The sequence below is a fragment of the Phodopus roborovskii genome, unplaced genomic scaffold, assembly GCF_943737965.1.
Source record: "Phodopus roborovskii unplaced genomic scaffold, PHOROB, whole genome shotgun sequence".
In the NCBI taxonomy this organism is placed as follows: Eukaryota; Metazoa; Chordata; class Mammalia; order Rodentia; family Cricetidae; genus Phodopus; species Phodopus roborovskii.
In genome coordinates, this window is record NW_026126469.1 from 4,023,407 (window position 1) to 4,050,363 (window position 26,957).

Consider the following 26,957-nt stretch of genomic DNA (forward strand, 5'->3'; position numbering starts at 1 on the left):
TGTGTGTTAGTGGTGCTTGAGATGGAAGCCAGGGCCTTGAGATTGTTAGGCAAGGGTTCCACTAGTGACTGCTATCCCCAGATCTCTGACATGTCCTCTAGCAGGGTATATATCACAATCTGGACTCAAAGGAAATAACTCATAAAGGTGTCTCTTGATTTCCTGAGCTCCCTAGGGATCAAAGTATGTGCTCAAGGACTGCCAAGGGACACTGAAATGCACAGAACACAGGTACATGCCCACAAAAAACTCCCCCAGCACATTCCTGCACAGCCCACACAGTTACCCTTGGAGAACTGACCAGTGTTTCCAAGTCCAGGCTCCTGGTCACAGCTCTCTCTTTTAGTCTCTGTATACCCCAGGAGAGTTTTCTTATAAAGTCTTTGGCGTCTCTACCACTTGTTAATATCCAGGGCAACAGTGTCCATGAGAGGTGGTCTTGGAATAGTACAAGAGTGGTACACTTGATGTGTATGGATGCTCAGGTACTTGGGCTTGCACCCAGTGCCTTCCAGCCCACTAGGCGGCTGTGAAGCTACAGTTCAGAGAGGGAGGAAATCCTAGGTCTGTTCTGCACCTGCCCTTGCCCGTGACTGGGCTCTGTCTCAGGTAGACATCTTCCTTTTCCCATTCTTCCCTTTAAGGACTACACAGTACACAGGAAGCTGCTTGCATTGGCAGCTTTACTTCAGCAGTAATGTCAGGGTTCTTTGGATCCCCAATGACTACTAGGCCCACATGACCCACCTGCAGTAACCAGGCCTTCCCACCCGAGGGCTGAAAGGCATCAGGACTTCAAGAGCTTTTTGGAGGATCTGGAAGCCAGGTGACCCTAATGTTGGTGTTGCTTGGGCCTCAGCCTGGGAACTCCTTTGGTTACTGTGCAGCCATAGCAAAGCTGCCCCTTCCCTTCCAGGGGTACATACTCCGTAAATTATGTCCCACACATGGGCCAAAAAAGGGCTGTGCTTCTGCAGCCCCTGTCCCTGCCATTCTTTCTATGGGCTCTGGGACATGGGAAAAGTCTCTAGTGAGGGAGGAATCAAAGCCCTGTATGCATACAGATCCAGAACCAGCTATCCCCGAGGGAACACGGTGTCCTTCATGGAGATCACACCTGGAAACTCTGGCGCTCTGGGGCCAGACTCAGGGCCTCGGGCAGGCAGGTGCCTCTGCATGCATTGAGGTTGCCAGGAATGTCTTGTTGGCAGGAAGTCCTACATGTGCAGCCTCTCATCTCACCTAGGCCCCTGAGAAACCCAGTGGTCAGGTTAACGGGGCTTGAACTGAATGGCAGAGTTTCTAGAGGACCGGGCAATCAATCTTTCAATCATGTTGCCTTCTCTCTCAGGCTGGACTGAGGAGGGAGTCTGCGTGGGGAGTCTTGTGAAATCCCACCAAGCCCTTCTGCAGTCCTGCTAGAGCTTTGTCCTTGATGTTCCCAAACCAGAACCCTGTCCATCCCAACCCCTAAACTTGAACCTGCAGGGAGTGGCTCAGGAATGGCCCGTGAATGACAGCCACCATGGATGCCTGGATCCCAGCAGTAACAGACATGGGGCAGGGGCAACCTACCACTTGGACAGCAGGGTTTGGGTGTGAAAGGCAGCTTGGTCTACGCAGTGTTGACAGTTGCCTTTGGAGCTTTTGCCTACAAAGACAACAGATTAGGGATCCCTCAAAGTGTGGCAGAACCCAATGTTCAGGCAGTGACTTCAGCTCTGGGACACAAGCAGGCCCACAACTCACTTCTTCATACTTGCTCCTCCAATAGAAGCAGGCTTCTCTATCCACATACAGTAATAGCAGGTCACAGAGGAAGGTGACCTGGAAGAGGTAGGACCTACCATGTTCCAGATTCCTCACCTCGCCCCCTCCTCCAGGCAAGCCCTCACCCAGGACACAATATGCAGGTCTAGCAGATGCCAGCAGGCCCTGGCTGGTGGTTACAATGGCCAGAGTGAACCTCAAGTTCAGACTCACCATGCCCAGCCAAGCTGCTCCTGTGCCCAGTGTGATGGCCGTAGGGATGAGTGCAAACTTCCCTGCCTGAGAGACCCCAGCTGAGCTCTGGGGCTGGGACTGTCCTCCCAGACCTCCACAGACCCTTACCCTGCCCTAAACAGTACCTTCCCAGTGACAAGAATGTCAAAGCGGATCCCATAGAGCTTCAGCAGGCTCCGGGCCTCCACACCTGAGGCTTCCCACCAGTGATTGGCTGTCCTGGGGATAGTGGAGAAGACACCCTTGGTTTGCATGCTGCATCTCAGGCTAGATTATTTATGGTCTTCACCAGCCCAACCCAGAGTCCTATGTTTTAGGCTCCCTGTAGATGTTTGGGACAGGGGAAAACAGCCCAGAACCTGAGCAGAGCCTGACTGGAAGAAGATTATTGTCTATTGAGGGGCACAGGGGATGCTGAAAGAGGTACTGGAGCAGGGGTGGGGGTGTATGGGAGAAGGGTGGTGGGGTGGAGGGAAAGCTGCTAGATCGCTGAAGCAGCAATTCTTTTCAGCCTAGATCTGGGGAGGAAGTGAGTGCAGATGCTATGGCAGGGCTCAAGAAGGCACTGTGAGCAGAAAGGAAGGTGTCAGCAGAAGCCTACCGCATAAGGTTGCAAACGGTGGGGAGCCAAGCACAGTAAGTTGCATCAAAGGGCATTGTCCTTGGGCCTTATGGCCACAAGGGCACATCTGCCTCTATGTGTGATAAAATGATATTAAATGGCAGGAGGAGCCGAAGAATCTACTTGGGAAACTGAAAACATGGCAATACTTGCAATTTAAGATCTCTTAGTTTCCCTAGGATTGGAAAATACAGACTTGAGGACATTATTAACATGGGGAGGAGGGAGAATATAAAATGTTAGATTTAATCTCCAACACCCTTTTCTTAACTTCCTTCTTCCTCCCCTTCCTCCCTCCCTCCTTTCCTTCCTTCCTTTTCTCCCCTCTTTCTCTCCTTTTTCCCCTCCTTCCCCTTTCTCTCCTTCCTTCCCTCCTCCTCTTCTCCTTCCTTTCTTCTTTCCTCCTCCTTCTTTGCTAGGCTGCCTCAGACTCGCTATAAAGCTGAGGAAGGAAGCTGGAGAGATGGCTCAGCAGTTAACGACATTGGCTGCTCTTCCAGAGGTTCTGAGTTCAATTCCCAGCAACCACATGGTGGCTCACAACCATCTGTAATGAGATCTGATGCCCTCTTCTGGCCTGCAGGCACACATGCAGACAGAACACTGTATATATAAAAACAAAAACAAAAACATACAAACAAACAAAAAACCACCAAGGAAGACTCTGACCCCCGAATCTCCCTTTCTCTGCCCTCTGAGGACTGGGATTAGGAACTAAGCATGTACCATGTACCCAAGGTCCAGAGTTGTCTGTGACAATGGGTCAGTGGTCATGTGGAAATATTCCTTGACAGTATTGGGAAGTATGAGTATCCAATATCCAATATTTACTTTCAAATAGTTCTGAGGCCCTGGGTCCAATCCTCAGCCTTAGTGCTTCCAGGGAAAGAAAAGTAATGCTGGCGAACCATGGTCAGAAGTATATGAATATTTTTGCTACTAGTCTGGTTTCCACGCTCTTCTGGGAAAAGTCTTGGATAAAGTGCTGTAGGGGAATTAAAGATGAGCGGCATCTGCTTTGGAGAAGCAGGGCCATCTGCGAGAGGCTGCATCAGGATCTGCAGTGGGAGCCTGCACCCGCAGGTGAGTGAGGAAAGGTGGAATGGAGCTGGGGATGGGACCCTTGTACACACAGTGGAGATCCTGAGGTCAGAGTTGAGGGTGCTCTCTCTGGTGGTCCCAGGGATCTACGTGAAGAGAGTACTAGGCCAGGAACAGTGAGCCAGCACTATGACCATACCTGAAGTTGTACCCCTTCTCCTGCAGCTGAAAGGAATACTGGGGACAGCAGTCAGAGCTCCTGGTGTCCAGGTTGCAATCCCAGTGGATACTGATGCCCACAGCGCCACCCTGCACACAACACATTTCTATTCCTTTGGTAGATAGGCTTGAGACCCTAACCCTGAGCTGCAGGAACTTGCCCCAAATGACTCACCAGCAATGCCAGGTCCTCAAAGTCCCCGCCAGCCATGGCCACAAGGTCCCCGATGCGGAACACTGGGCAGTACGGGCTGGAGTGTGGATCATAGTGACAATGCTTGAAATAGGTGCTGTCCCAGGTGTCTAAGGTGTTGGTTCTAGAAAGGACAGTGATGGGGATCAGATGACCCACCAGGCATGGAACATCTGGTTTAAACCAAGACCTGCCATGCGTACTTGGAGAAGTTGAACTTGCTGAAGGTGACAGTGTTTTTGATGAAAAGTGTGAAGTTCTTGGCCTGAACTAGCAGGGGCTTCCTGAGGATAGACAGTACACTGGCATCATTTTGCTTGTCCTGGGCACCACCCTTGGAGAGAAAGGAGTCTTACCTGGGTACAGCACCACTCTCCACGGGGCACCAGCTCCAGATCTCACAAGTCCTGTGGGTTCCATTGAACACCACACATTGACCCGTTTTTATGCCTTGAAAACACAAAATTAGCTCCAAGGCCTCAAGTCTCCATGGGTTCTGAGGAGGATGTGGGGCATGGGCTTGTCGGCAGAATGAGGTGTTGCACAGACAAGTACAACAGGGCCTGCTTTGGGGACCACAGTATTTCCCTCCCCTCCCCTTGTTCCAGTGGAGGTGCCAGAGAACCAACCCCCCCCCCCCAGTTACCATGGCTGTGTGTTCCTGTCTCCCCTTCAGGGCAGTCCTCATCAGCCCAGCAGCTAGCCAGAGGAACAGAAGGATGCTGAAGTAGGAGAGACTCTAGTCACAGGGATGCCTCTGCTATGTGACTCAGCCTCACAGACTACAGAGCTGTGACCCTGAAGATTCCTCCCAAGATACCCTGGGTTTGGAAGCACAGGGAAGGCACAAGCTGTAGGCCGGGAGGGAAGAATCGTCAGCCTCCTGTGAGATGGTATACAGAGCTGTATTCCAAGAGCAGAATGAGACTCCTGCTCTTCTGACAACTCCGTCCCTGATTGTTCACTGAGGTGTAGTTCTTCTGTGCAACCAGTATAACAGAGTGGTGGGCACAGCACTAGAGAACCACAGAAGGACAGACTAGTGATACTCAATACATGGTTGGTGTAGCTATCAAACAGCAGGGCCTAAGGTCATAGGGCCTGTACAGGGAGGAAGCCCCCCACATCTGCTGTGTCCAGTCTTCTGCCAAACATGGACACTGTATCTACATAAAGCCAAAGAGTCATAGGGGAGCACTATGAGTAATGGCAGCTTTGAGCTTTGGGGTTCAGCTCATGAGGGACTCCAGGCAGACCACAGCAACATGGGAGCAAGAATGATTGAAGGACTGAAAAGGCAGGACTTAAGGCTTTTGTGAAGGATGGGACTATGATTGGTAGCAGAGGTCAGAGTACAGCCACTTTCTTTGCTTTGCTGTCCCAACCCGTGTCTGACTATGTCCCAAACTCCTTCAACCAGACTCCATGGTGAGATGGGAACACCTCTCCCAGTGGCCCTAATGATGAGATACTGAGGGGTCTTTACCACGCACCCATTCTGGCTACCTTCTGCTCATACCTCAAGTCCAACTCAAAGGGTCCATGAGATCTTGGGCTGTCCTTTTCATGACCCAGCCACACCCAGTAGCAGATATCCCCAGAGACACCTCAGCCCTTCATACAGCCTGGGCCTCTGATCCTGATGTTCCCTCTGCCCTGGCATCCTGTTGCAGCCACACTGACCCAGATCACCGGCTCCTTTAAGATTTTGTCCATGCACTTCCCTAAGTCTCCTCACTGCAGTCACTGTGTCATAGGCATCATGGAACCTGCTGCCTTGGATCTTAGCTGCAACTTGAGGAGGTACAGGGAGCTGGAGTTCTGCCAGCTCAGCACAGGGCCTGACCTAGATTGGAGGATGAGGAGAGGGGCTCAAGAAAGGTTTGCAGAGGGATGTGACACTCTATTGAGTGTGTGCTTGGAGGGACCAGGTCACCAATCTTCCAAGAAGAGCTAGCAAGAACTCTGGTTATCTAGTCATCAGATCTGGTGAGTTACTTTCCAGTCATGGGAGGTTCACAGGAAGAGCCAGAAGCCCCAGACAAGGAAATAGGAAAGACATGTGCTTTCTAAGAAGTGGACCTGTAGGTTTGGTGAAGTTTTAGAGCTGTCTACATGTTAAAGCTGGATACAACATTCTCTAAGCATTGGGAGGCTCTGAACAGACTTACCTCTGGGCATCTACCCTGGACTTGAGCTGGTGTCACGAGGAAATTGGTCACCAAGAAGAACACATTCTCTCCCTAGAAGGCAAGGCTAGAGGTTGGCCTTGGCTGAACTCTAGCAGAGGAGGGGCTAGCAGCTGAAGCCTGTTTTGTTTGCATTCTGCTGCTGTCAGTGCTGGGAATGGAACTTGAGATCTCAAGCATGCTAGGCCAGGGCTCTGCTACTGATCTTAAGCTCAGCCTAGGAGCCTGGATTTCGTGGGACTACTGCTCAGCCCTATCTAGTTACCAAGTTTGTGTTGCAGAAAGTGGTGGCCAGCAAGGCAGGCAAAGATTTGTGGCCTTTCCTGAGCCCTGGGGAGTGTCATGACTTTACCAATATCTTTCATACAAGTTTCATTTCAAATTCCACATACCTTCTGAACATAGGCGCTGAAGCTAGAAAGTGGGGACAGGAGGACACCTAACAGTCCAGCAAGGGAGTGCTTGCACGGAAAGCTAGCGCCACCTGGAGCCAAAAATGGTCAAGGCAATGTAGCTACCTTGGAGTCACCCCTCACTTAATATGCCCACAGGCAATAACAATTACTCATTGGTTCACAGAACTAATTTGGAATGAAATTGGCCCATTGTTGGTGCAATAGGTGAGGTACACAGGCATTTGTTTACGTCTTCTCAGGAAATGTGGCATAGCGGCTGGCAATTGGAGCCTTATCAGTTAGGTGGCGGGAGAAGGGAAGATGAATGACATGGTATGAGGAGCCAGATCACACCCTGACAGGCAAAGATAGGAAAAGGGGCCAAGCATCAACCACAAGATGGCAAACTTCCAGATTCTTCCTCACCACACCTATCTAAGACAAAGGTCTGGTGAGCTTACTGATTTTCCTGCCAGAAGGATCTGCTTCCAGATGAATGGTCTAGACCAGTCCAATTATGTTCAATGGTGGTCCTGAACATGTCTCAGCTTGTATGAACCTGTGGGCCTGTCAGCTCCTTCTTTTAAATTGAGCATCTAAAATTCAGGAGTAGGGGGGACCCATCTTACACCACCACAAACATTGGAGGCCAGCAGCCCTCCAAGGGAGAATGAACTTTGGTTTCTGGATCCCCTTCCCCTGTTGGAAGCCTGTGCATGGGGTGTGCATGCTCACTTTTAATAACACTTATTTGCTGTGACTGTGGCTTATCTCCTACCTTTTAATTCTTTTGTTGAACAGTTTTATTTAATTATTTAACTTGTATAAAAGTATATGTGCTGTTTGTGTGCCTGGTGCCCTCAGAAGCCAGAGAGGGCACTGGAACTCCCCTGGACCTAGAGTGACAGAACGTTGTGAGCCACCATGAGGGAGCTGGGATCAGAACCTGTAGCCTCTGCAAGAGCAGCCAGTACTCGCCTAGCTACTGCTCCAGCCCCCTGCCTTTTAATTCTTTCACTAATGGAAAACCTGAACCGGACCCAAGATCCCTAAATGGTAAGAAGGGGACTTCAGAAAGTTCAAACCCTGAACTCTAAGCTCTACCTTTCACTTCCAAGCATAAATCCTGAGCCCATAATATTTCAGTCCTTTTTAGGAGTGTCTTTGTGTGGATGAGGAATGGGTGGGTGTTTTTATCTTTGTTTGGGTAGGGAGTAGGTGGGGTGGTTTATCTTTGTATGGGTGGTGGGTAGATGGATGGTTTATCTTTGTGTGAGTGGTTCATGGGTGGGGTGTTTTGTTTTTGTTTTTTTCTTGATGGCCTCAGGAATCGAACCCAGGAAGCTATGTGAGCTGCATCTCTATCTTTCCTTTTAAAAGGAAGTTCCACAGGCACAGGCTTCCTGGCTTGGAAGCCATTTGCTCAGATTAATTCAACACTCTTCTGAGAGGCCCTTGTCCTTTCCCGAGCTCTTCACTCACTTTCTGGCATCACAGGCACGCACAGCAGCTATGAGGCAGGTTACTCTCAGTGGCTGAAGGACTCTGACCTCCTGCCACAGCACTGGGGACCTACCTGTGATGGCTTCACAAAGTCAGCCACATCCCATAGTCGGTTCTCTTCCTTAATCTGGGTTACAGAAACCCCTTTGAGTTTAGTGATGACAGAAATCTGGGGGTCCAAGTCCCATTCCTGGTAGCCTTTTTTGGCCAAGAGGGCCCACCTAGGGAGAAGATGACAGGATAATGTGACAAGGCCTCTAACACTAGGCTGCCTTGGTATACTTAAGAGGATCCAGATCAGCACAGACGGCTGAGCAGGTCCATCATGGCCACTTTCCACATGCTAGTGCCTCTCAGCTCAGTCCTTTCAGTCACTTCAGGCATCCAGCTAGTGGTCCCTCTGGGAGCCTTAGTGTTCTGTTGCTCATACATGCCAAGAATTACTGCCTCCCACCCCACCAGGGTTTCTCTGGGCAGGAGTACTGCAGATGCACACAGAGACCAAGATGATGCTGGGAACAATGTCCCTTATGTGGGCACATGGTTTCTCATGTCTTCTGAATGGACTAAAATTCCTCTTGCTGACCACCTCTCACCACCCCCATTCACATTCACTCACCAGCTGGAATTCTAAAAAGCCAATTTCTAGCTTTCAGCCAGCAAGGCCAACAGCAGTCTCTTCAGCTAGCCTGGCAAAGTGCTGCTCTTACCCTATTACGTAGGCCACCACTCCCAGCTGCAGCATCCTCTGAGAGACGCCCACCCTGCAGTTTCTAGTCATCACATACTTCTCTGTCTTGTAATCCAGAAACCCCCAGCTCACAAGTGCTGCTGCGGCGGCAGAAGCCATGTTCCCAGTTCTTGCTGGCCCCTAGTGCATGAGTCAGCAAGCAGCTTCAGCTGCAGCTGAACTGCAGGCAGAACAGCCATGCATGGATCCAGGCCAGTGTTAAAGGGACATCTCCATTAGGCAGGATCTGACTCCTTCCTGGCTCAGTCCCAAACCCCAGCTGATCTAGTTCTCCCAAGCCATTTGGAGTCCCTGGGTTGAACCCTATGCATACAGAGAGGATGTCCTGTCCCTGCCCATCCACTCCATTTCTTTATAGGGAGGGCTGTGACCAATGTGGGGTATCAGAAGCTCAGAGGAGGGGTTCTGAGCTCAAACTGGCATATTCCAAAGTGTAACAGGGCAGGGCAGGTTTGGAACCCGCTGGCGCAGCAACACAGGAAAGAGTAGATCTTGAGAGGAAACTGAGACCCTCGACCTGAATACACAGCACAGTTGTCTTAGAAAAACTTTTGCTAGACTCTACAGGTTCCTTAGGTCTTTCCTAGAACCTCCTCCTGTACCAAAACACAAGCTCTAGAGTCAGACTAAAAAAAGTACACGAAAGGAACATGGAGGAGGCGACCACCTGGTGCGGTAGTCAGCCAAGGTGAAGAGCTTACCAAGCTAGTGGTGCTTCTGCAGTCACAAACAACACCCGGTTCCCGGGGAGACCGGGGGTGGGGGTGGGAGCATCATTACTGGCCCCAGGGACCACCTGTTGCCTGTAAATCAAAATCGATTGGCCAGTGAGGTCAGAGGAACCGCCCACATCCCGGGAAGCGTTCCAGCCAGAGAGCTATGCACTCTCAGTCTCTGTGCCCTGACTGGAAAGTGAGAGTAAACAAGAAGGGTCCCTGCAAGGCGTCTACGGAGAGTGAAGATCGAGAGAGAAGCAGCAGTCACTGAGCATCAGATAGAGGCCCTGGAGGCCAGGAACTTCTGGACCACAGATTCACACTTTGCTCTGGAAACAGAAGGTGCCTCATCCTCTGCGTGGGGTCCTGGTTGGACTCCTCCAGCCCTCGGGTGGTGCGAGTCCGCTGGATTGGGACTGCACGCTTCAGTGGGGCCTCAAGCCCCTTGCTCTCTTGGAGGCATGAAGCGGCCCAATGCTTAGTTAGAACTGTCTTGCAGAATAATCTGTAAGTGAAACACCCTAACAGACCGTGGTGTTCCACTTGGAAGGATTCAGGGCCCACTGTTAAAACTATAGGAAAAACTTAGCTAAGGGATGTATTGAGTTTAGAATTGTTTAGTTATTTTAGAATTAATTTAGAATTATTAAACACCATCCGTTTGTAGACATTATGACCTGTGGGCTGAGAATGTAACTCAATTGGTGAGTGCTTGCTTAGCATGCTTGAAGCCTTGGGTTAAATGCTTTCCTCAGCCAACAAGTTGGAGGCCAACTTTGGGGGGAGGGGAAATGTGATCTGTGAAACCAGGGGATGATGGGATGGGGCCAGCATATACTTCAGCAGTAGGTTCTGACTAGCTCTGTGACTTTGAGAAAAGACTCTTTTAGCCATGAGGTCCTCATCTGGGATCTGAATATAGTAGGGCAGGAAAGGGTGGGGCTGTGCCAATGTAGAGGTCTTCCTTTGTCCCCGTCTACTGTTAGGCACCCGTAGTCTTGGAAAACTGGTCATGGCTACCCTCTATCTGGAGTCTTGCCAGGCCCTTAGTGTTGTGCCAGCTTCTTGTCTTCTGCACCAAGGGCGTGCCTCTGAATTGAGCCTTCGGCACCGTGGCCTTGGGCCCCAGGTATCTGTCAGGGATACAGGGATCAGGTGGGATGTGGGAGGCAGTGGCCTTCTTGTCCTTGAGTCAGTTTCACAAACTCACAGCCTTCCTCTGTGGCATACACGTGCCTGCAAGACAGGATGGAGGCTGTGGCATGCTGTGACATAGGAAATGAGGTCTAAGTGGCACTTAGAGGGAGAAGCAGATGTTCCCTGGAGGAGATGGGAGCTCTTAGGACCCCTGTGCCTCTGCCCCCCGTATCTCTGTGCTCTGTTTCAGGGGGCCCGTGCTCTGGCTTCCATGTTGACCTCTAATGTCTACATCAAGCGTCTGGATCTTCGGGACAATGGGCTCTGTAGGGCCGGGGCGGAGGCTCTAGCTGACGTCCTATGTAAGAACAGCATTATCTCTGGTAGGTAGTGCTGAGTTTCTGGGTCTGAACAACAGACACACTTGGGGCCCCTCTTTCCTCTCTAGGCCTTCTCACTTGGGTGTTGCTAGGAGATGAGGAAGGCCTCCTCCATCACAGGGTGAAGTGTCTGGGAGTTTCCTCATTGGTGTAGCCAATGCTGAATGCTGCTCTGTGCCTGACCCATCCCACAGCTATCTCCCCTGAGGGACACTTTACCCCTATACATGGTAGATTCCCAGTGCCTGAGCGCAGACTGGGAGGGCACAGAGAAACAGGGTCTCCATCAACTGGGAACTGGAAGGGAGAGTTGGGTAAGGCTGCTTGTAGATGACAGATCTGCCAATGAAGCTGACCTAGGCAAGCAACACAACCTTGCTGGGTCTGTTTTCCGTCTCTGATATGACCACAGCAGCACCACTAAGCTCTCTAGGCTGTGGCCAACAGCAAAGGAAACCACAGAAGTGATTTCACACTGCAGATGTGTGCTACTCCCTAGCAGTAGGGCAGACAGGGCTTCTGAGGAAGGTTACATTGTCATGAGACACCAGTCATTAACAGGGCAGCTGACCCTCTCCTACAGCACTCTTCACAGACAGACAGTCATGGGATGGGGAGACCAGTAACCCAAGGTGAGTCAGCCTAGAAAATCAGGTTGCAAAGCCCCTTCTTTTGCCTCAGGCCTGGAGGTATAGGGGATATAAGGAAGTGCAAGAGGGTGGTGCCTGGCCGAGGTTTGCACTGACCAAGCAGTGGTGCTGCCCTCAGATGTGGACTTGTCAGAGAACCAGATTGGAGCTCCAGGGCTCCAGGCAATCTGTGCTGCCCTTGCCTTAAACCCAGCTGTGCAGAAGATGCAACTTGGAGGAAACAGGCTGGAGGAAAAGGCCGCCCAGCACCTCGCTGCTCTTCTGGTGTGTCACACGAGCCTAAAATCCCTAGACCTCAGCTATAATCAGCTCAATGACCTGGCAGGTAATACTTGGTCTGGGCAATCATAGGTCATGAGTACCCACTGCCCACTGGTGGCAGGAAAGGGGGATGGACAGGACCACACCCAGCTTCCACCAGAAATATTGTTGTGCTGGCATCTGTTCACCACACCTCTCTTGATCATTCTTCCACTCTAGCCACACAGAACTCTTAATTCCAGGCACAACTCACCACCCTCTGCTGTGGGGATCTATCTACAAACATAAAAGTTCCTGACTTCAAGAGATGTACACTAGCAAGACCATTCTTAGTAATTAGTGGCCCTCCTAAAGAAACCGTGTATGACTGGGCAGCGCTGGTACACGCCTTTAATCCCAGCAGTCGGAAGCCAGAAGCAAGTGGATCTCTGTGAGTTTGAGGCCAGCCTGGTCTACACAGCTAGTTCCAGAACAGCTAGGCTACACAGAGAAACCCTGTCTCAGAAAGGGAGAGAGAGAGAGAGTGAGAGGGAGGGAGGAATGTGTGATTCTAGAAAAGAGTGGATCATGGAGTAGGTGTTTAAACTGAAATCTGTGTGAGGAGTGGAAAGGAGCCAGCCATGGCAAGACTGTGTGCGTGCAGGTATGTTTCCTAGATTGGTTGGGCAGGTGATCCAGGGGAGAGTGACCAGGCTGTGGTTTGAAAAGGATGCAGAGAGTATATGGCCTTCAGATCACTACTGAAGGTATGAAGGCTTCATTCCAAGTGCTTTGGTAAAAGGGCTTGTGGTGTATTGCTCAATGGTAAGGTGCTAGTTTAGTGTGTGTGAGACCTTGGACTCAGTCATTGTGTTGGGATGAGAGGAAGCTAAGTGCTATGAAAGACATGGATAGACTACTTAATTTAGTCATTGTCTCCCCAGGGCCTTTGCATGGGCTGTGTGCTTTACCAGAAATGGGAATACCCACCTAGGTCACTTATCTCTAAATGTACCAGTTATACAAATTGACGCTAGGTATGCCTATAGGCCCAACTAATTAGAAGATCAGTTGAGCCCAGAAACTTGGGGGCAGCTTAGCAGTATGGAAGGATCACCTGGGTCCTGCTTCTGGAGTTTCTGTCACCTGGATTGGCTGAAGCAAATTATTTTCTTTAAACATTTATTTTTATTTATGTAAATGTGTGTGTGTGTCACCGATGTGTGGGTACCTGTGTAGGCTAGAAGAGGACATCCCATCCTCTACAGTTGGAGTCACAGATGGTTGGGAGCCACCCAGTGTGAGTGCTGGGAACTGAACTCAGGTCCTCTGGAAGAGCAGCTGATGCCCTTAGCTGCTCAGACACTTCTCCAGCACCTGACGTAAATAAATTCTTAGATGCCCATGTATCTGCATGTAGTGGACATTGTAGTTGTCCCAGGACAGCTGATTAGATAATTGGATGGAGTGACACTAACCTCAGCCCTGGAGTTTAACTGCTAAAGCCAATTGTCTTCTACAAAAGTTATTGTGGGAAGCCAGTGGAACTAAAGGAGACTCTGACAAACCGTAGCTGTGTCTTTGGAATTGGGAACTTAGGAGCCAGCTTGCTATTACTGTAGCAAATGCCTCAGACAGCCATCTTATTAAGGGAAGTGATGCATTTGGGATCATAGTTTTGGGATCAAAGATTTCAGTCTTTGATGGACTGGGCCTGTGGCTGAGAAAAGAAAAGGGAAAAAAAAAAAAAAAACCCACTCAACTCATGGTCTGGAAGGAAAAAGGCAAAAGGGAGAGACTAGGATCATACAGTTTCCTCAAGGGAACTCCCAGTGGCCTAAGACCTTTAGATACTTTAGATATCGTCATCTACCACATCCCACTCTTAGGGATCAAGAATAGACTATTTAATATTGTGTGTATAAGTGTTTGCCTGTGTGTGTGTCTGTGTACTACATGTCTCAGTGCCCACAGAGGACAGACCATAGCATCAGATCCTCAGAACTGGAGTTACAGTTGGCTGAGAGCCGCCATGTATTTTCGGGGAGCCAAATCTGGACTCTGTGCCCGCACATCCAGTGCAGAGTCAATTCTCCAGCCCCAGGGACCAATCCTTTAAAGCATGCAAGGATCTTGAGGTGGGTTATCATATAAGTTACAGACTATTGCAGACAAGTGACAAAGAGGCAGAGGGGCTGGAGGGGCCATCGGAACGCTATGAAGGGGTGCTGGAGGGGCCATCGGAACGCTATGAAGGGGTGCTGGAGGGGCCATCGGAACGCTATGAAGGTATGCAAGGGAGAAAGGGGGGGAAAGCACAGATTCAGTCTGCTTTGTTTCTCCAAGAGGGGACTGAAGGTTGTTCCTGAGGGGCAAAGGGACTTGTATCAGTCATGCACCATCTATGGCAGTGGGGAAGCCTCAGCTGGTGTGTGCCTCATAGGATGGTTGAGTCACAGAGGTAGAGTTGCCATTATGGACCAGTAGAAGAGTGAGCCTCATCCTTCAGCAGAAAAGAGGAACGGGAGGACACCCACTGTCCTCTTCCAGTGTCAGCAGTGTCCAGGAGAAGTGGGAGATCCTTTTTCTGAGAACATAGAGGTATCAGGTCCAGCCCTGGATGTGACACAGTGCCCAAAACCTTAGTTGTGGCACAGGTGCTAATATAGTGGCTCTTGTTTGTATTGTCAACACAATGGAAGTGATGACAAGATAATTACGGCCAGTCTGGGTGACAGAGTGAGTTCTAGACTTGTCTGTTGTAGGACAAGACCCTGTTCCAGTGTATAACTGTACATGTGCGTACGCACGCGCGCGCGCGCGCGCACACACACACACACACACACACACACACGTCCCTTGCAGGTGATCCATGTGTATGCTGAATTTTGTGACCCTCTTACCTAGCAGAAGCCCTGGCACATGGTGAACATCAGGTCATTTTTGGATTTAGCATTCTTTGCCATAAAAATCTCTTCATGCAAAAAAAAGAAAAAAATCTCTTCATGCTCCTCAGGAGAGACGCTTGGACCTGCCTTGGCAGAAAACACAGGACTTACAGAGCTTAACCTCAGTTGGAATCACCTTCGAGGCACAGGAGCCATTGCACTTGCCAAGGGATTAGAGGTATGAGACACTTTCCTGCTCAGTCCTCAGAGCCTGCCTGGACTTTAGGGAAGTTTTCCCTGAGCCAATTCTTAATGCTACGGCTCTTCAGAAATGAACTTTAGCCCTTTTTGGCACAACTTCCGTGGTGCATCTTAGTTGACCTATTTTCCTACCCCACTAAATGATAATATACTACAATGACTCTCAGAGCATTTCCCAAAAGTCCATAGATAAATGTCAGCTGCCTCCGTGACATCACATTCAGCTGGTAGGCAACATCTGTGCAGTCTGGTGACATTAGTAACAGACGGAGATGCTTTTCCTTGTTTGCCAGCACACACTCTCAGGGTCCCCTGAAACAGCTGTTTCAGGCCCTGCCAGGGTATTAGGAGGCATCTTCATTGCCCCCAGTGACAACAGCTGCCATGCCCTCTTACAGGGGCTGAGTGCTGGCTGTGGGGGGGTGGTAGTCAGGGTCAGGTCAGAGTATTCACCCTTTCCTGATCACAGACTCTTGGGCAAGCTTCATATAAACCCTGCCACCAGGTCACTGGGCCCATGCAGGTATCTCTCTCAGGATACCTGCCTTGGGAATTTGCCTATAGGTGTGGATTTGATCTTCTCTGAGAACTGAGAACTGTCTGCCCATCATCCTTTGCTGCTCTTCAAGTTGTTTGGCCCTACTGGTCACTGTTGCCTGAGAGCTCATGCTAAGTCTGTCCCATACCCATCTTTTGCTATTGCTCAGGCTCTCCTGGGCTCTGAGGCTGTGGCCCTGGCTGGCCCTGTGCATGTGAACTGTCAAATGAAATCATGGCTTTTGTTCTTTGTGTCCTAGGCAAATATATTCTTGAAAGTCCTAGATATCTCTCATAATGGCTTTGGAGATTCTGGAGCCTCTTCAATAGGTGAGGCCCTCAAGGCCAACAACGTGTTGGAAGAACTGAATATGAGGTGAGTAATGAGGGTGCTGCCGTCAGGGCCACACAATGATCCTATTATGTGGCTTGAGGCTCAGCTTTGTCCTCATTCAAAGCTGTTGCTGGGGGCTGGGGTTGTAGCTAAGTTGGTAGAATGCTTATCTAGTGTGCCCAAAGGCTGTGGGTTCAGGTTTCCACACCACATAAATCAGGTGTGGTATCTTACTCATTTCACTTCTGTTGGTATGATGAAACACTGTGTCCAAAAACTGTGTTAGAGGAAGGGCTTATCCAGTTTACAATGTAGGTCAGATGCCAGCATTTCAGGGAAATCACATCACACACAGTTGAGCTGAGAGCAATGCGTTCTCCATGCTGTTGCTTGCTGCTGTCTTCACAGCTTCTCCGATGCATTACACAGTTTATCTGTGGTGCCACCCATATCCAGCATTAGCCTTCCTGCATCAATTAGCAGTCAAGATACCCCAAAGACATGCTGTAGGCTAATCTGATCTAGAGAATTCCTACTCATTGGAACTGTCTTACACAGAATTCTAGATTGTGTCAAATTGACAATAAAAACTGATCAGTACAACCCATCCTTTGTTAATGTGACACACAAATTCTTTAAGCTATACTTTCCCATCCTTGGTCCCCAAGGCCTCATGTTTACTTTACAGTGTAAAAATACAGTACTTAAAAATTCCAGCACTTCTTCAGGTGGTGGTGGTGCACACTTTTAGTCCCAGCACTTGGGAGGCAGAGGCAGGTGGATCTCTGAGTTTGAAGCCAACCTGGTCTACAAAATGAGTTCCAAGACAGCCAGGGCTACACAGAGAAATGCTGCCTTGAAATACAACAAATGAACCCCCCCCAAAAAAAATGTCTCCTTAAAAACACAATCTCTTGGGGATGGAAAGATGGCTTAGGGACTCAGAGCATGTACTGCTCTTTCAGAAGACCCAGGTTTGGTTCTCAGCACCCACATCAGATTGCTCACAATTGCTTGCAACTCTGGCTTCAGCAGGTCCAAATAGCCTCTTCTTTCTGAACTCCTCAGGTACTTACATTCAAACATTAAAAAAAAAAAAAGACTTTAAGAATCCAGAGTGGGTTACTACTGGATTATTACAAAGTCAAAAGCAAGCTACATACTTAAACACTCTTATTCCAAATGGGAAGACCTGGGGGATTAAAAACAATCACACCTAAGCAAAAGTAAAATTTGACTGTGTGAATCCAATCCAATATCAGTGTCCACAATTTAAGATTCATCTTTGGGGCTCTCGAGGGTTTAGGTTTCTCAATCTCTGCCTCTTGCAGGTGGTTTACTGGGTATGTGTCGCCAGTGGGCACAATACACACAGAAGCATCTTCTGAGCCCAAAGAGCCTAGAAGCTGGAATCCCCTTATCTCCAGAGGAGGGGGACAATCTCATTGTGCTTGCCACCCATGTGGCAGAGCAAACCCATTTTTCAGACAGACATTCACTGAGGCCTGGGCATGAGTGGAGGGCAGTGCTATGGAGCCTAATCTGCCAGATGCAACTCAGGCAGGCAGGGGCTCCAAGTCATTGAGCCCTGCAAACTGAAAAGTGTTATGACCAGATCACAAGAACCTCATAGCCTTCTGGACAAAAGACTCTCCCGAACTGCAGTAAGCAAAGTTCCTTTTCATTACAAGCCTCAGCAGGGACCCTGTCCAACAAACTGGCACAGCAGCTGCAGGAAAAGGATGCCTGACCTCAATTACAGGGGGGTTTTAAAGGAAAAAGCTGCAAGCAGGGTGGTGCACGCCTTGGCTGTTCAGGATTATTGGGTAAGAGTAGGTAACCTTTGGATTCATTGATGTGGGGGCTAGAGGAACTTCAAACTTGTTACTAACAGTTGCCCACAAGGACAATAAGATGTTATTTACCAAAACTGGTCATTGCCTGACCACCTGGATGGGGCCACTTTGTCTGGGGTGGGCACAGTTTGGCTACTCCTTGGAACTGTTTATGGTTCCTTGGCTGGAGCTGAATCAGCCTTGTGCCACACAGGGAATACCCCATCCTCTCCAGTTTACATTGCTCTTACAGAAAGCTGTAATATTGACGTCATTTTTTGCTAACCTTGTTAATGGGGTTAGATGTGATGGTTCCATACATGTCTGCAGAGGGCACTGCCCCATCTAGACTCCCCTTATTTTTACTTTTCTCCTCTTCATATCCTTCCTGATATTTAATAATTGCTAGTATATTTTCCAGGCTGTTGTTGCTGTTAGTGTTTCTGTAGGATTCTCGGCTGTTTATCTCACTTAACATAATGCTCTTCCCCCACTCCCCGTTCCACCCATTTGATGCAGATGACACAGTACATCTTCTTTCTTCATGGCTGAATAGACTGTATGGTCCGGACTGGTCCCACTACCTTTCAGTCCCAAGTGAATACACGGACACTATATTAGTTATAAAACTGTTGGCCAATGTCTAGGGCTTCTTATTGGCTCTGTCTTAATTATTAATCCATTTCTATTAATCTAAGTATTTCCATGTGGTCTTATTTTATTGGAGAAGGGTCCAGACATGTCACTCTTTTGGTGGCCCACATGATGACTATTCTGGTGGGCTTTCTCTGCCTACCTTTCCCAGAATTCTCCTTGTCTCCTAGTCCCACCTATCTTCCTGTTTTATTCATCAACCAATAAAAGAAACATATATATAGAAGGACTTCTTCCATCAAACTAGGATACCTATGTCTCTCTTGTTACAGAAACAACCGAATCTCCATGACAGGGGCCTTGAAGTTGGGGCTGGGTCTGCAAGTCAACCAGACACTTCGGATTCTTATTGTAAGTTCGAGCCTGGTTGGGGAAAGAGGCTCCAACACAGATTGGCCCTGTCTCTCTTCCTACAGTCCTTTCCCCCACCAGCCCCACCCCCTGCAGAGACAGAACATGGGCATTTCTGGGAGGGGACTCCCTAGTTTCTTGTGACCACTTTCAACCCCTGACTCTTCCTTCCCACTCTTTTCCCAGTGGCTGTGACAACTCTTTGCAGTCCTTTCCCCTGCTCATAGGAGTTCCATTGTGGGGAAGGTAGCCAATGTAACCCTAAATTACTTTCATCTTCTCTGGACTTCTGTTGTCCTTGATAAAACCCAGGGTCAGGTCAGGAGTACTGACTAGCCGCAGTTTAGACATGCCAAGGTTTTTTATGTTCAGAGGTTCATTTCCTCAGGCTTGCAGGGGTTGAGTGGGCATTAGACAGGATGATAGCAAAGACAGGAGGGAAGGGACCAGGTGAGGTGAGCAGGTCCCAGCTGCACCAACATGTGTGAGGGAGGGGCAATTCCATCTTCTGTGAAATAGGAACCAAGACCTATTTCAAAGTTGGAGCCACATTTCCATCCACTTGTTAGATAATCTCCAAGTCAGAGTTAGTCTCAGAATCTCACCTGGATGAACTACCTGCTTCTTTGGGGGTTGGGGCCCGCAGCTCACCTCCACATCTGCAGAGTTCCTTGCTGGATCCTCCCTCTTCTCACTTCCTGTCCTTGGGTCCCATTGATCTAGTTCACCTGGTGATCATTCTCAATTAGAAACATGGCCTGCTGTGAACCCTCTTTTTATCATTGCTGTTTTAGTTTTGTTTGTGTTTGTTTTTACGTGCATGTGTGCCTGGGTGTATAGATGTAGCAGGGCACCAGATCCCCTGGTGAGCTGCCCCCCACCCCATGAGATGGTTGGTGCTTAACCTGGATCCTCTGTAAGAGAAGCAAGTGTCTTAACTGCTGAGCCACCTCTCTGGCACTTTTGTTTTTTGTGTTTTGTTTTAAATTTTTAAAGATTTACTTATGTTTGAGTGTTTTGCTTGCATGTATGTCTGTGCACCACATGTATGCCTGGTGTCCTCAGGGGTCTGATCCCTTGAGATTAGTGTTACAGACAGTTGAGAACTTCAATGTGAGTGCTGGGAATTGAAATCTGGTCCTCTGGAAAAGAGGCCAGTGTTCTTAGTCACTGAGCCATCTCTCCAGCCCCTCATAGCCTCTTAACTTGGTAAGTAGTCTTGAACCTTGAATCCTCTGGCTTCTACCTCCTGAGTGGGGGTGGGATGGGGGATCATTGGCATGGGTCCTCATAACAGCCTCTAGTATCACAATGAATTCGTCTTTCTTAGATTTCCAAGAATCCCATTCGAAGTGAAGGATATATCAGTCTCCTTAAGTCTGTCCAGAACAACACTTCATCTGCCCTGGAGTTACTGGACATCTCTGTAAGGACTTCTAATTCCCCTTCCATCTGCCAGGAGCTCTGTGAGCTGCTGACATCTCCATATTAGAGGGACAATGGGAGTCAGCTGCTAACCCTGCCCCGATATACTACCTGGCCGATGTGGTACTCCAGCCCAGGCCTGTGCTCCATAAATCCACTATAATTCTGTGCCATTACATGTTGGAAGTATATAATTTAAAATTTTATGTTACAGGGGGTTACAAGTAAGAGGTTGCCTTGAGTCTCTGAAAGACTTCAGACTTTTAAACAGTCTTTTATTTTGAGATGGAATCTCTCTATGGAGCCCTGGGTGTCCTGGAAGTTACTGTGTAGACCAGGCTAATCTTATATACTGGTATGCATACCCACAGAGATCTGCCTGCTCCTGCCTCCCAAGTGCTGGGAGTAAAGGCGTGTGCCACACCTGGTTTTTACAGTGCTGAGACTGAAAGACTTTGGGGGCATCTGAAGTTGGATTGAATACATTTCATATTATGCCATGGCCACGGCCACGAGCCATCCCCACACTCATGTTTGAGTGCTTGACCTCCAGTTGGTAGAACTGTTTGGGAAGGATTAGGTGGTGTGGCTGGGGTGTGTCCCTGGAGGTGCACTTTGAGGTTTCAAACACCCACAGCATTCCTAGTTAGCATGCTTTCTGTCTCCCTGTCTCACGCTTGTGGATCTTATGTAACATTATGTGAAATAAGGCAAATGCCCACCTCCCCCCACCATGAACATGAGAAAAAAGCTGCTTTTCATGAAGTATGCCTTTAATCCTGGCTACTGAATGAGCTAGGGACATCACTTGAGACAAGTCTGAGCATCATAGTGACATCCTATATCCATTAATAATTTTATACTTCTTTTCAGATTTATGTTTTCATTTATGTGTATGAGTATTTTTCCTGCATGTATGTATGTCCACTGCCTGCATGCCTGGTGCCCAGAGACCAGAAGAGGTGCCAGATCTCCTAGAATTGCAGTTACCAACTGTTGTAAGCTGCCACATGAATGTTGAGAACCAAATTCAGGTCCTCTGCAAAAACAGCAAGCACATTTAACTACTTAGCCATCAGCCATCTCTCCAGCTCTGCAACTCCCTATTTTTATACTTTAAAAATGTAAACCTTATCTCAAAAAAACATACAAACAAAAACCATGTAAAAATTGAAATATAGACCTGACAGTGTTGGTATATGTCTTTAATCCCAGCACTTGGGAGGCAGAGACAGGCAAATTTCTGTGGGTTTGAGACCAGCCTGGTCTGTAGAGCAAGCTCCAGGAGAGGCTCCAAAGCTACACAGAAAAACCCTGTCTTGAAAAACAAACAAACAAATACAAAAGAAGAATAGAATTATGAGATGAGATGATAGACCTGTAGAAAGGGCTTGCATGAAGGCTGGGGTGATAGCTCAGCATTTCAAAAACACTTGTTGTACCTGTAGAAGATGCAAGTTCAATTCCCAACACCCACAACCCACATGGTGGCTCATCACAATCATCTGTAACTCCAATCCCGGGGGATTCTATGCTTTCTTCCAGATGTGCATGTGGTGTACAGAGATACATGTGTTCAAAAAACCCATATATATATATATATATATATATATATATGCGCAAACTAAAAATAAACCTAGAAAAATAAAAGGAAGGCACTTACACTAACGACTACAGCGGCACTAGTCCTCTTCAGCCCATTCATTTTGTTTTTTATTATGTAATTCCAGTACTTGGTAGGGGCGGGGTGTAAAATTTACTGGTTCAGAAGTTCAAGGCTGGCATCAACTTTATAGTGAGCTTGAGACCAGACTATATTACATGAGTCTTTGTCTCAAACAAAAGCTAAAAAACCCAAAAACTGGATTAAAAGCTATACATAGATTAAATATAGCTATCAAATAGCACACACTCATGTAATTAAGTCAGATCAAGAAATAGAACACACATGTCTTAGTTACTTTCCTGCTTCTTACAAAACACAAAGGCAACTTAGAAAAGAAAACATTTAATGTTGGACTTATTGGTTCAGAGGATGAGTTCATGACCATTGTCTCAGTCAGGGTTCTATTGCTGTGAAGAGACACCATGACCATGGCAACTTTTAGAAATGAAAACATCTAATTGAGATGGCAGCTTACATCTTCAGAGGTTCAGTCCATTATCATCATAGTGGGGAGCTTGCCAGTGTGCAGACATGGTGCTGGCTACATCTTACAGGCAAAGTCACCTAAGACACTGAGCAGTATCCTGAGCATAGGAAACCACTCCAAAAAAGCCACATCTTCTAATAGTGCTACTCCCTATGAGATTGTTCAATTATATTGAAGCTACAACAGCCATCATGGGGAGCCCAGAAGCAGGCAGGCATGGTGCTGGAGCAGGAGCTGAGAGCTCATCTTACAAGTGTGAGCCAGGGAGAGCTAACTGGGAATGGTGTGGGATTTGAGAACTCAAGCTGTACCCTCATCACCCTCAGTGATACACCTTCTCCCTCCAACAAGAACATATTTCCTAATCCTCAAACAATTCAACCACCTGGGGATCACATATTTAAATATATGAGCCTATGAGGGTCATTCTTATTCACACTACCACAAATGCCCCTTCTAGTTCCTTTATTAAAGGCTCCTTTAGTTCCTTTACTTAACTATTTTAATAGCATGAGGGGTGAGGGTCATGAGATCATTGTCCTCAAGACAGCAGAAGCCCAAAAGATGGTCTCTTTGACCTGGGTATGCAAATGAGAATAATCAAATCCTCAGAAATTGCTAATATCTGTCTCCTAATGGTCTCTTCTTAGGAGATCCAAGTGAACAGAGAGTGTGATGACCTGGCCAACTCAGTGAATGCAATTCTTCCAGGACTTTGTATAAAGAATAACACTTCCAGAAGAAAAGACGGACTCTGGTCTGGTCTCTAGTTTGCCATTCTAATGTCCACACTGCTGCCCATTCAATATACAGCATGCTCTTCTGCATCTGCCATAATCTGTGCTTCATTTCCTATGGCTCATTCATCCAACTAAAAAAACTTCCCATGAACAAATGGACACAAGGACAATGATATCTCTGTCATCCAGGTGTTCATGTTTTGGTGACCCTGTTAGACAAAATATAAGGAGAGATGCAGATGAAATTCCCAAGCTCTTGCAAGAAGGCAAACAGTCACAACCCATTGGAAGGTAACTGTTCATCATGTTCCAAACAGTAAAATCACCATGTGCTTCCATCTAGCTAACTGACTAATCTGCACTACAGAAATAACCAGAGCTGCATAGAAAAACTGCTGCTGACTGACCAGGCAGTGTAACTCGGTAGAGTGTTTGCTTAGCATACAGAAAACCCTGGCTTTGATTCCACAGCACCAGGTAAAGAAGTGCAATCCCGCATGCCTGCAGTTCAAGCACTCCAGAAGTGTAGGCAGGAGAAAAAGAAGTTCAAAGCCATCCTCCACAACCTGGTCGAGTTTGAGGATAGCCTGGGCTACAGAAGACCCTGTCTCAAAAAAGAAAAGTAAAAAAGCTATCTGTAGAGCTGGTGTTAAATGTCTGTGATTTTGGCTTTGGGAGATTGAGTCAGAGACATAGTGATTTAAGACCAGTCTGGGTTACATAGCAGGAATCTGCATAAGAAGGACTGATGCTTGAAGACACTCACCAAAGCCAGCTTTCTGTAGTGATGGAAACTGGAAACAGGTGAAATGCTCAGTAACTAAGGTCTGGGACTCTGCCAATGTTCAGAGCCAGTGATCCAAGAAAAGGATAATTCATGATGACAAACACAATTAACAGGGGTGAGAATATCAGGGTCATGTGGTTTTCTGCTAGTTCCCCAAAAAGTCAATTAGTGTTACCATCCATTGAAATATTAATGTTTTCAAGAGAAATGATAACACATCACACAAAACCTTGTGAGTGGAAGCCAAGACAACAGGTCAGAAGGTGAAGATACTTGCTACCAAGCATGACCAGAGTTTGAGCCCCAGACCCCACCCATGTGCTGTGGCATGTGTGCCCTTCTGCACACATAAATAAATAAATGTGATGAAAATAATTTAATAAACATCTCACAATTGTTCTTAGCAGCATCATTCATAATATCTAGAAGGTCCAAAAGATAACACTGGATAAATATAATTGGCATATATACACAGTGCAATGCTATTTGGCCACAAAGGAATAAATGTTAGGATGATTAAGATTATAAAGTTGATTATGATGATAGTTATATAACTGTGAATATAGAAGCCACCGTAGTAAATATATCACTTTGAAAGAATGAGTATATCACAATAAAGTTGCTTTTGAAGGAACATCACCAGTCCCTACATGGATGCAACTTTAAACATACTGTGAGATGTTAGTCAAAGATCATGTGTTGTATGTCTTTCTGTGAACTGTCCATATTAGATCCACATACATGGTAGAATTTAGGGTATGGAGAATCCAGGATTGACAGCTACAGGTTATGGGTTTCTGTTTGTTACTTTTTTTTAATTGATATATAAATCACTGTGACCAAGGCAACTTATAAAAGAAAGTGTTCTGTGCTGGAAAGATGACTCAGCTGCTAAGAGCACTGCAGGTTCTTCCAGAGGACAAGGCTTCAATTCCCACCACCCATGTAGCAGCTTACATCTATTTCTAACTCCAGTTCCAGAGGATACAACATACTCTTTTGGCCCCCAAGGGGCACTGCATGCATGTGGTACACAGACACACGGGAAGGCAAAATAACTATATACATAATAATTTTCAAAGTAATGAAAATAAAGAAGAGCATTTTATTTGGTTTATGGTTTCAGAGGGTTGGAGTCCATGATACTGTAAAGGAAGAGCTGGAAGTTCACATCTGATCCACAACCACAGGCAGGGGGAGCACTGAGAATTGTAGGAGTCTTTGACACCTCAAAGCCTGCCCCAGTGACACATGTTCCCCAAGGTCACACGTCCTGATCCTGCCTGTGTTAGGGTTCTCTAAAGGAACAGAACTGATAGACATATATTTATATGTATGAGATTATGTACAGTGGCTTACAGGCTATGGTCCAAATAGTCCAACAAAGGCTAATCTTCCTCACTAATTTTCCAGTTATGCTCTTTCCAACCCCTAACCATCCAGCCAGTCTGAAGGCTACAGCCCATGAATCAGTGAGCAGTCACACATCTGGCCATTTCTCCCTCCAAACAGTGTATGGCCATGTGTACAGCCCACTATGAAGGTTTCCCTTTGCCAGTGCCTTTCAGGGTTGTCTCAGAAAGGGCTTGTAATGCTGAAGCTTTCTATTTCTGGGTGGTACTTACATAGAGTTCAGAATCATCAGTAAACAGGACCCTAGTCACCCCATCCTTAGACAACTGATCATAGGGCATAGCCCAGCTATGGTGCATGCTGGGTAGCAGAGGACATTGTAACAGGAGTTGAAACCATAGGCATTTGAACAACTTCATCAAGTAACTTGCTTGTGTCTTCAGGACCTGCTTGGGACCGATCATGTATATACCACTTCCATTTGACAATGGACTGCTGCTGTGCACGTCCTTCTTCATGGCTTGATGGGTCCAATAATACCCAGATCATAATGAGCAGCTCAGGTCATATGGTAACTTGGCGGTCCATTGTAAAACGTTCAGTTTCCACTAAGGACCAATAGCAGGCCAAGAGCTGTCACTCAAAGGAAGAGCAGTTGTCTGTGGGTGATGGTAGAGCCTTGCTCCAGAATCTCAAAAGTCTCTTCTGTGATCACCTATGGGGCCTGCCAAAGGCTCCAAACAGCATCCCTATCTGCCACTGACACCTCAAGTACCATAGGGTCTGCTGGATCATATGGTTCAAGTGGTAGAGAAGCCTGCATAGCATCTGCACCCATTGAAAATTCTTCTGTCCCAGCCCCATTCAAAAGCTAGCAGCTTTCTGAGTCACTTGGTATATGGACCATAGTAACAGACCCAAGTGAGGAATGTGCTGTCTCCAGAATTCAAATGGACCACTAGACATAGTGTTTCTTTCTTGGTGGTGGGAGGGGCCAGGCGCAATAAGTTATCCTTTACTTTAGAAGGAATATGCCTGCATGCCCCACACTACTAGACTCCTAAGAATTTCATAGAGGTAGAGGCCCTTGAAATTTGTTTGGATAAGCTGGGCAGTGGTGGTGTACACTTTTAATCCTAGTGCTTGGGAGGTGGAGACAAGCAGATCTCAGTGAGTTTCAGGCCAACATTGCCTACAAAGTGAGTTCCAGGACAACCAGGACTGTTGCACAGAGAAACCCTGTCTTGAAAAACCACTTTAAAAAAATTGGGCCAAGTGGTAGTGGCGCATGTCTTTAGTTCCAATACTTGGGAGGCAGAGGCAGGTGGATCTTTGTGAGTTCAAGGCTACAGAGTAAGTGCCAAGACAGCCAGAGATACACAGAGAAACCCTGTCTCAAAAAACCACTTTTAAAAAAAAGGAAAAGAAAAAGAAATTTGGTTGGTGGATTTTTTCCTATCATCTGATGTGTATATTTGTACATTTGTCACCAACAAGTCCAAAGTTGCTCCCTCTTTCTCATTGGATCCAATCAGCATAATGTCGTCATTATGGTGCACCAATATGATATTTCGTGGCAGAGACAATCAAGATCTCTTC

General features: G+C 47.5%; 2 protein-coding genes across 3 annotated transcripts; one reads left to right on the forward strand and one right to left on the reverse strand.

The window, feature by feature from the left end:
• Nucleotides 1-1,591: 1,591 nt before the first annotated feature.
• On the reverse strand, nt 1,592-9,171 carry P2rx6 (purinergic receptor P2X 6). 2 transcript variants are annotated; one of them, XM_051191095.1, is made up of 12 exons: nt 8,955-9,171; nt 8,240-8,387; nt 6,251-6,322; nt 4,726-4,801; nt 4,436-4,529; nt 4,283-4,363; nt 4,062-4,203; nt 3,867-3,976; nt 2,130-2,223; nt 1,984-2,049; nt 1,750-1,827; nt 1,592-1,651 (listed from the first exon to the last, which is right to left on the reverse strand). In XM_051191095.1, exons 1-12 carry the CDS (start codon nt 9,014-9,016, stop codon nt 1,616-1,618), a joined length of 1,059 nt encoding a protein of 352 aa, XP_051047052.1. In that variant the 5' UTR covers nt 9,017-9,171; the 3' UTR covers nt 1,592-1,615. The 2 variants fall into 2 exon arrangements, with proteins under 2 accessions (XP_051047052.1, XP_051047051.1); XM_051191094.1 differs by having other exon boundaries at nt 8,877-9,171.
• A 625-nt stretch (nt 9,172-9,796) lies between these two features.
• Nucleotides 9,797-24,402, forward strand: Lrrc74b (leucine rich repeat containing 74B). The gene is given in 10 exon segments (XM_051191328.1): nt 9,797-9,885; nt 9,887-9,975; nt 10,620-10,762; nt 11,021-11,153; nt 11,919-12,125; nt 15,057-15,166; nt 15,987-16,102; nt 18,822-18,900; nt 20,231-20,326; nt 23,129-24,402. Coding segments are annotated over 10 exon segments (1,182 nt in total). The 3' UTR covers nt 23,249-24,402.
• The last annotated feature ends 2,555 nt before the right edge of the window (nt 24,403-26,957 follow it).

What these genes read in the sequence shown, in the direction of transcription:
- P2rx6 (XM_051191094.1), bottom strand. Translation starts at nt 9,016, where the DNA reads ATGGCTTCTGCCGCCGCAGCAGCACTTGTGAGCTGGGGGTTTCTGGAT. An exon ending in TCCAGGGTAGATGCCCAGAG is followed by an intron (nt 4,802 to 6,250) that starts GTAAGTCTGTTC and finishes CTCCTACTTCAG; the next exon opens with CATCCTTCTGTTCCTCTGGC. An exon ending in ACATTCTTGTCACTGGGAAG is followed by an intron (nt 2,050 to 2,129) that starts GTACTGTTTAGG and finishes GGGGTCTCTCAG; the next exon opens with GCAGGGAAGTTTGCACTCAT.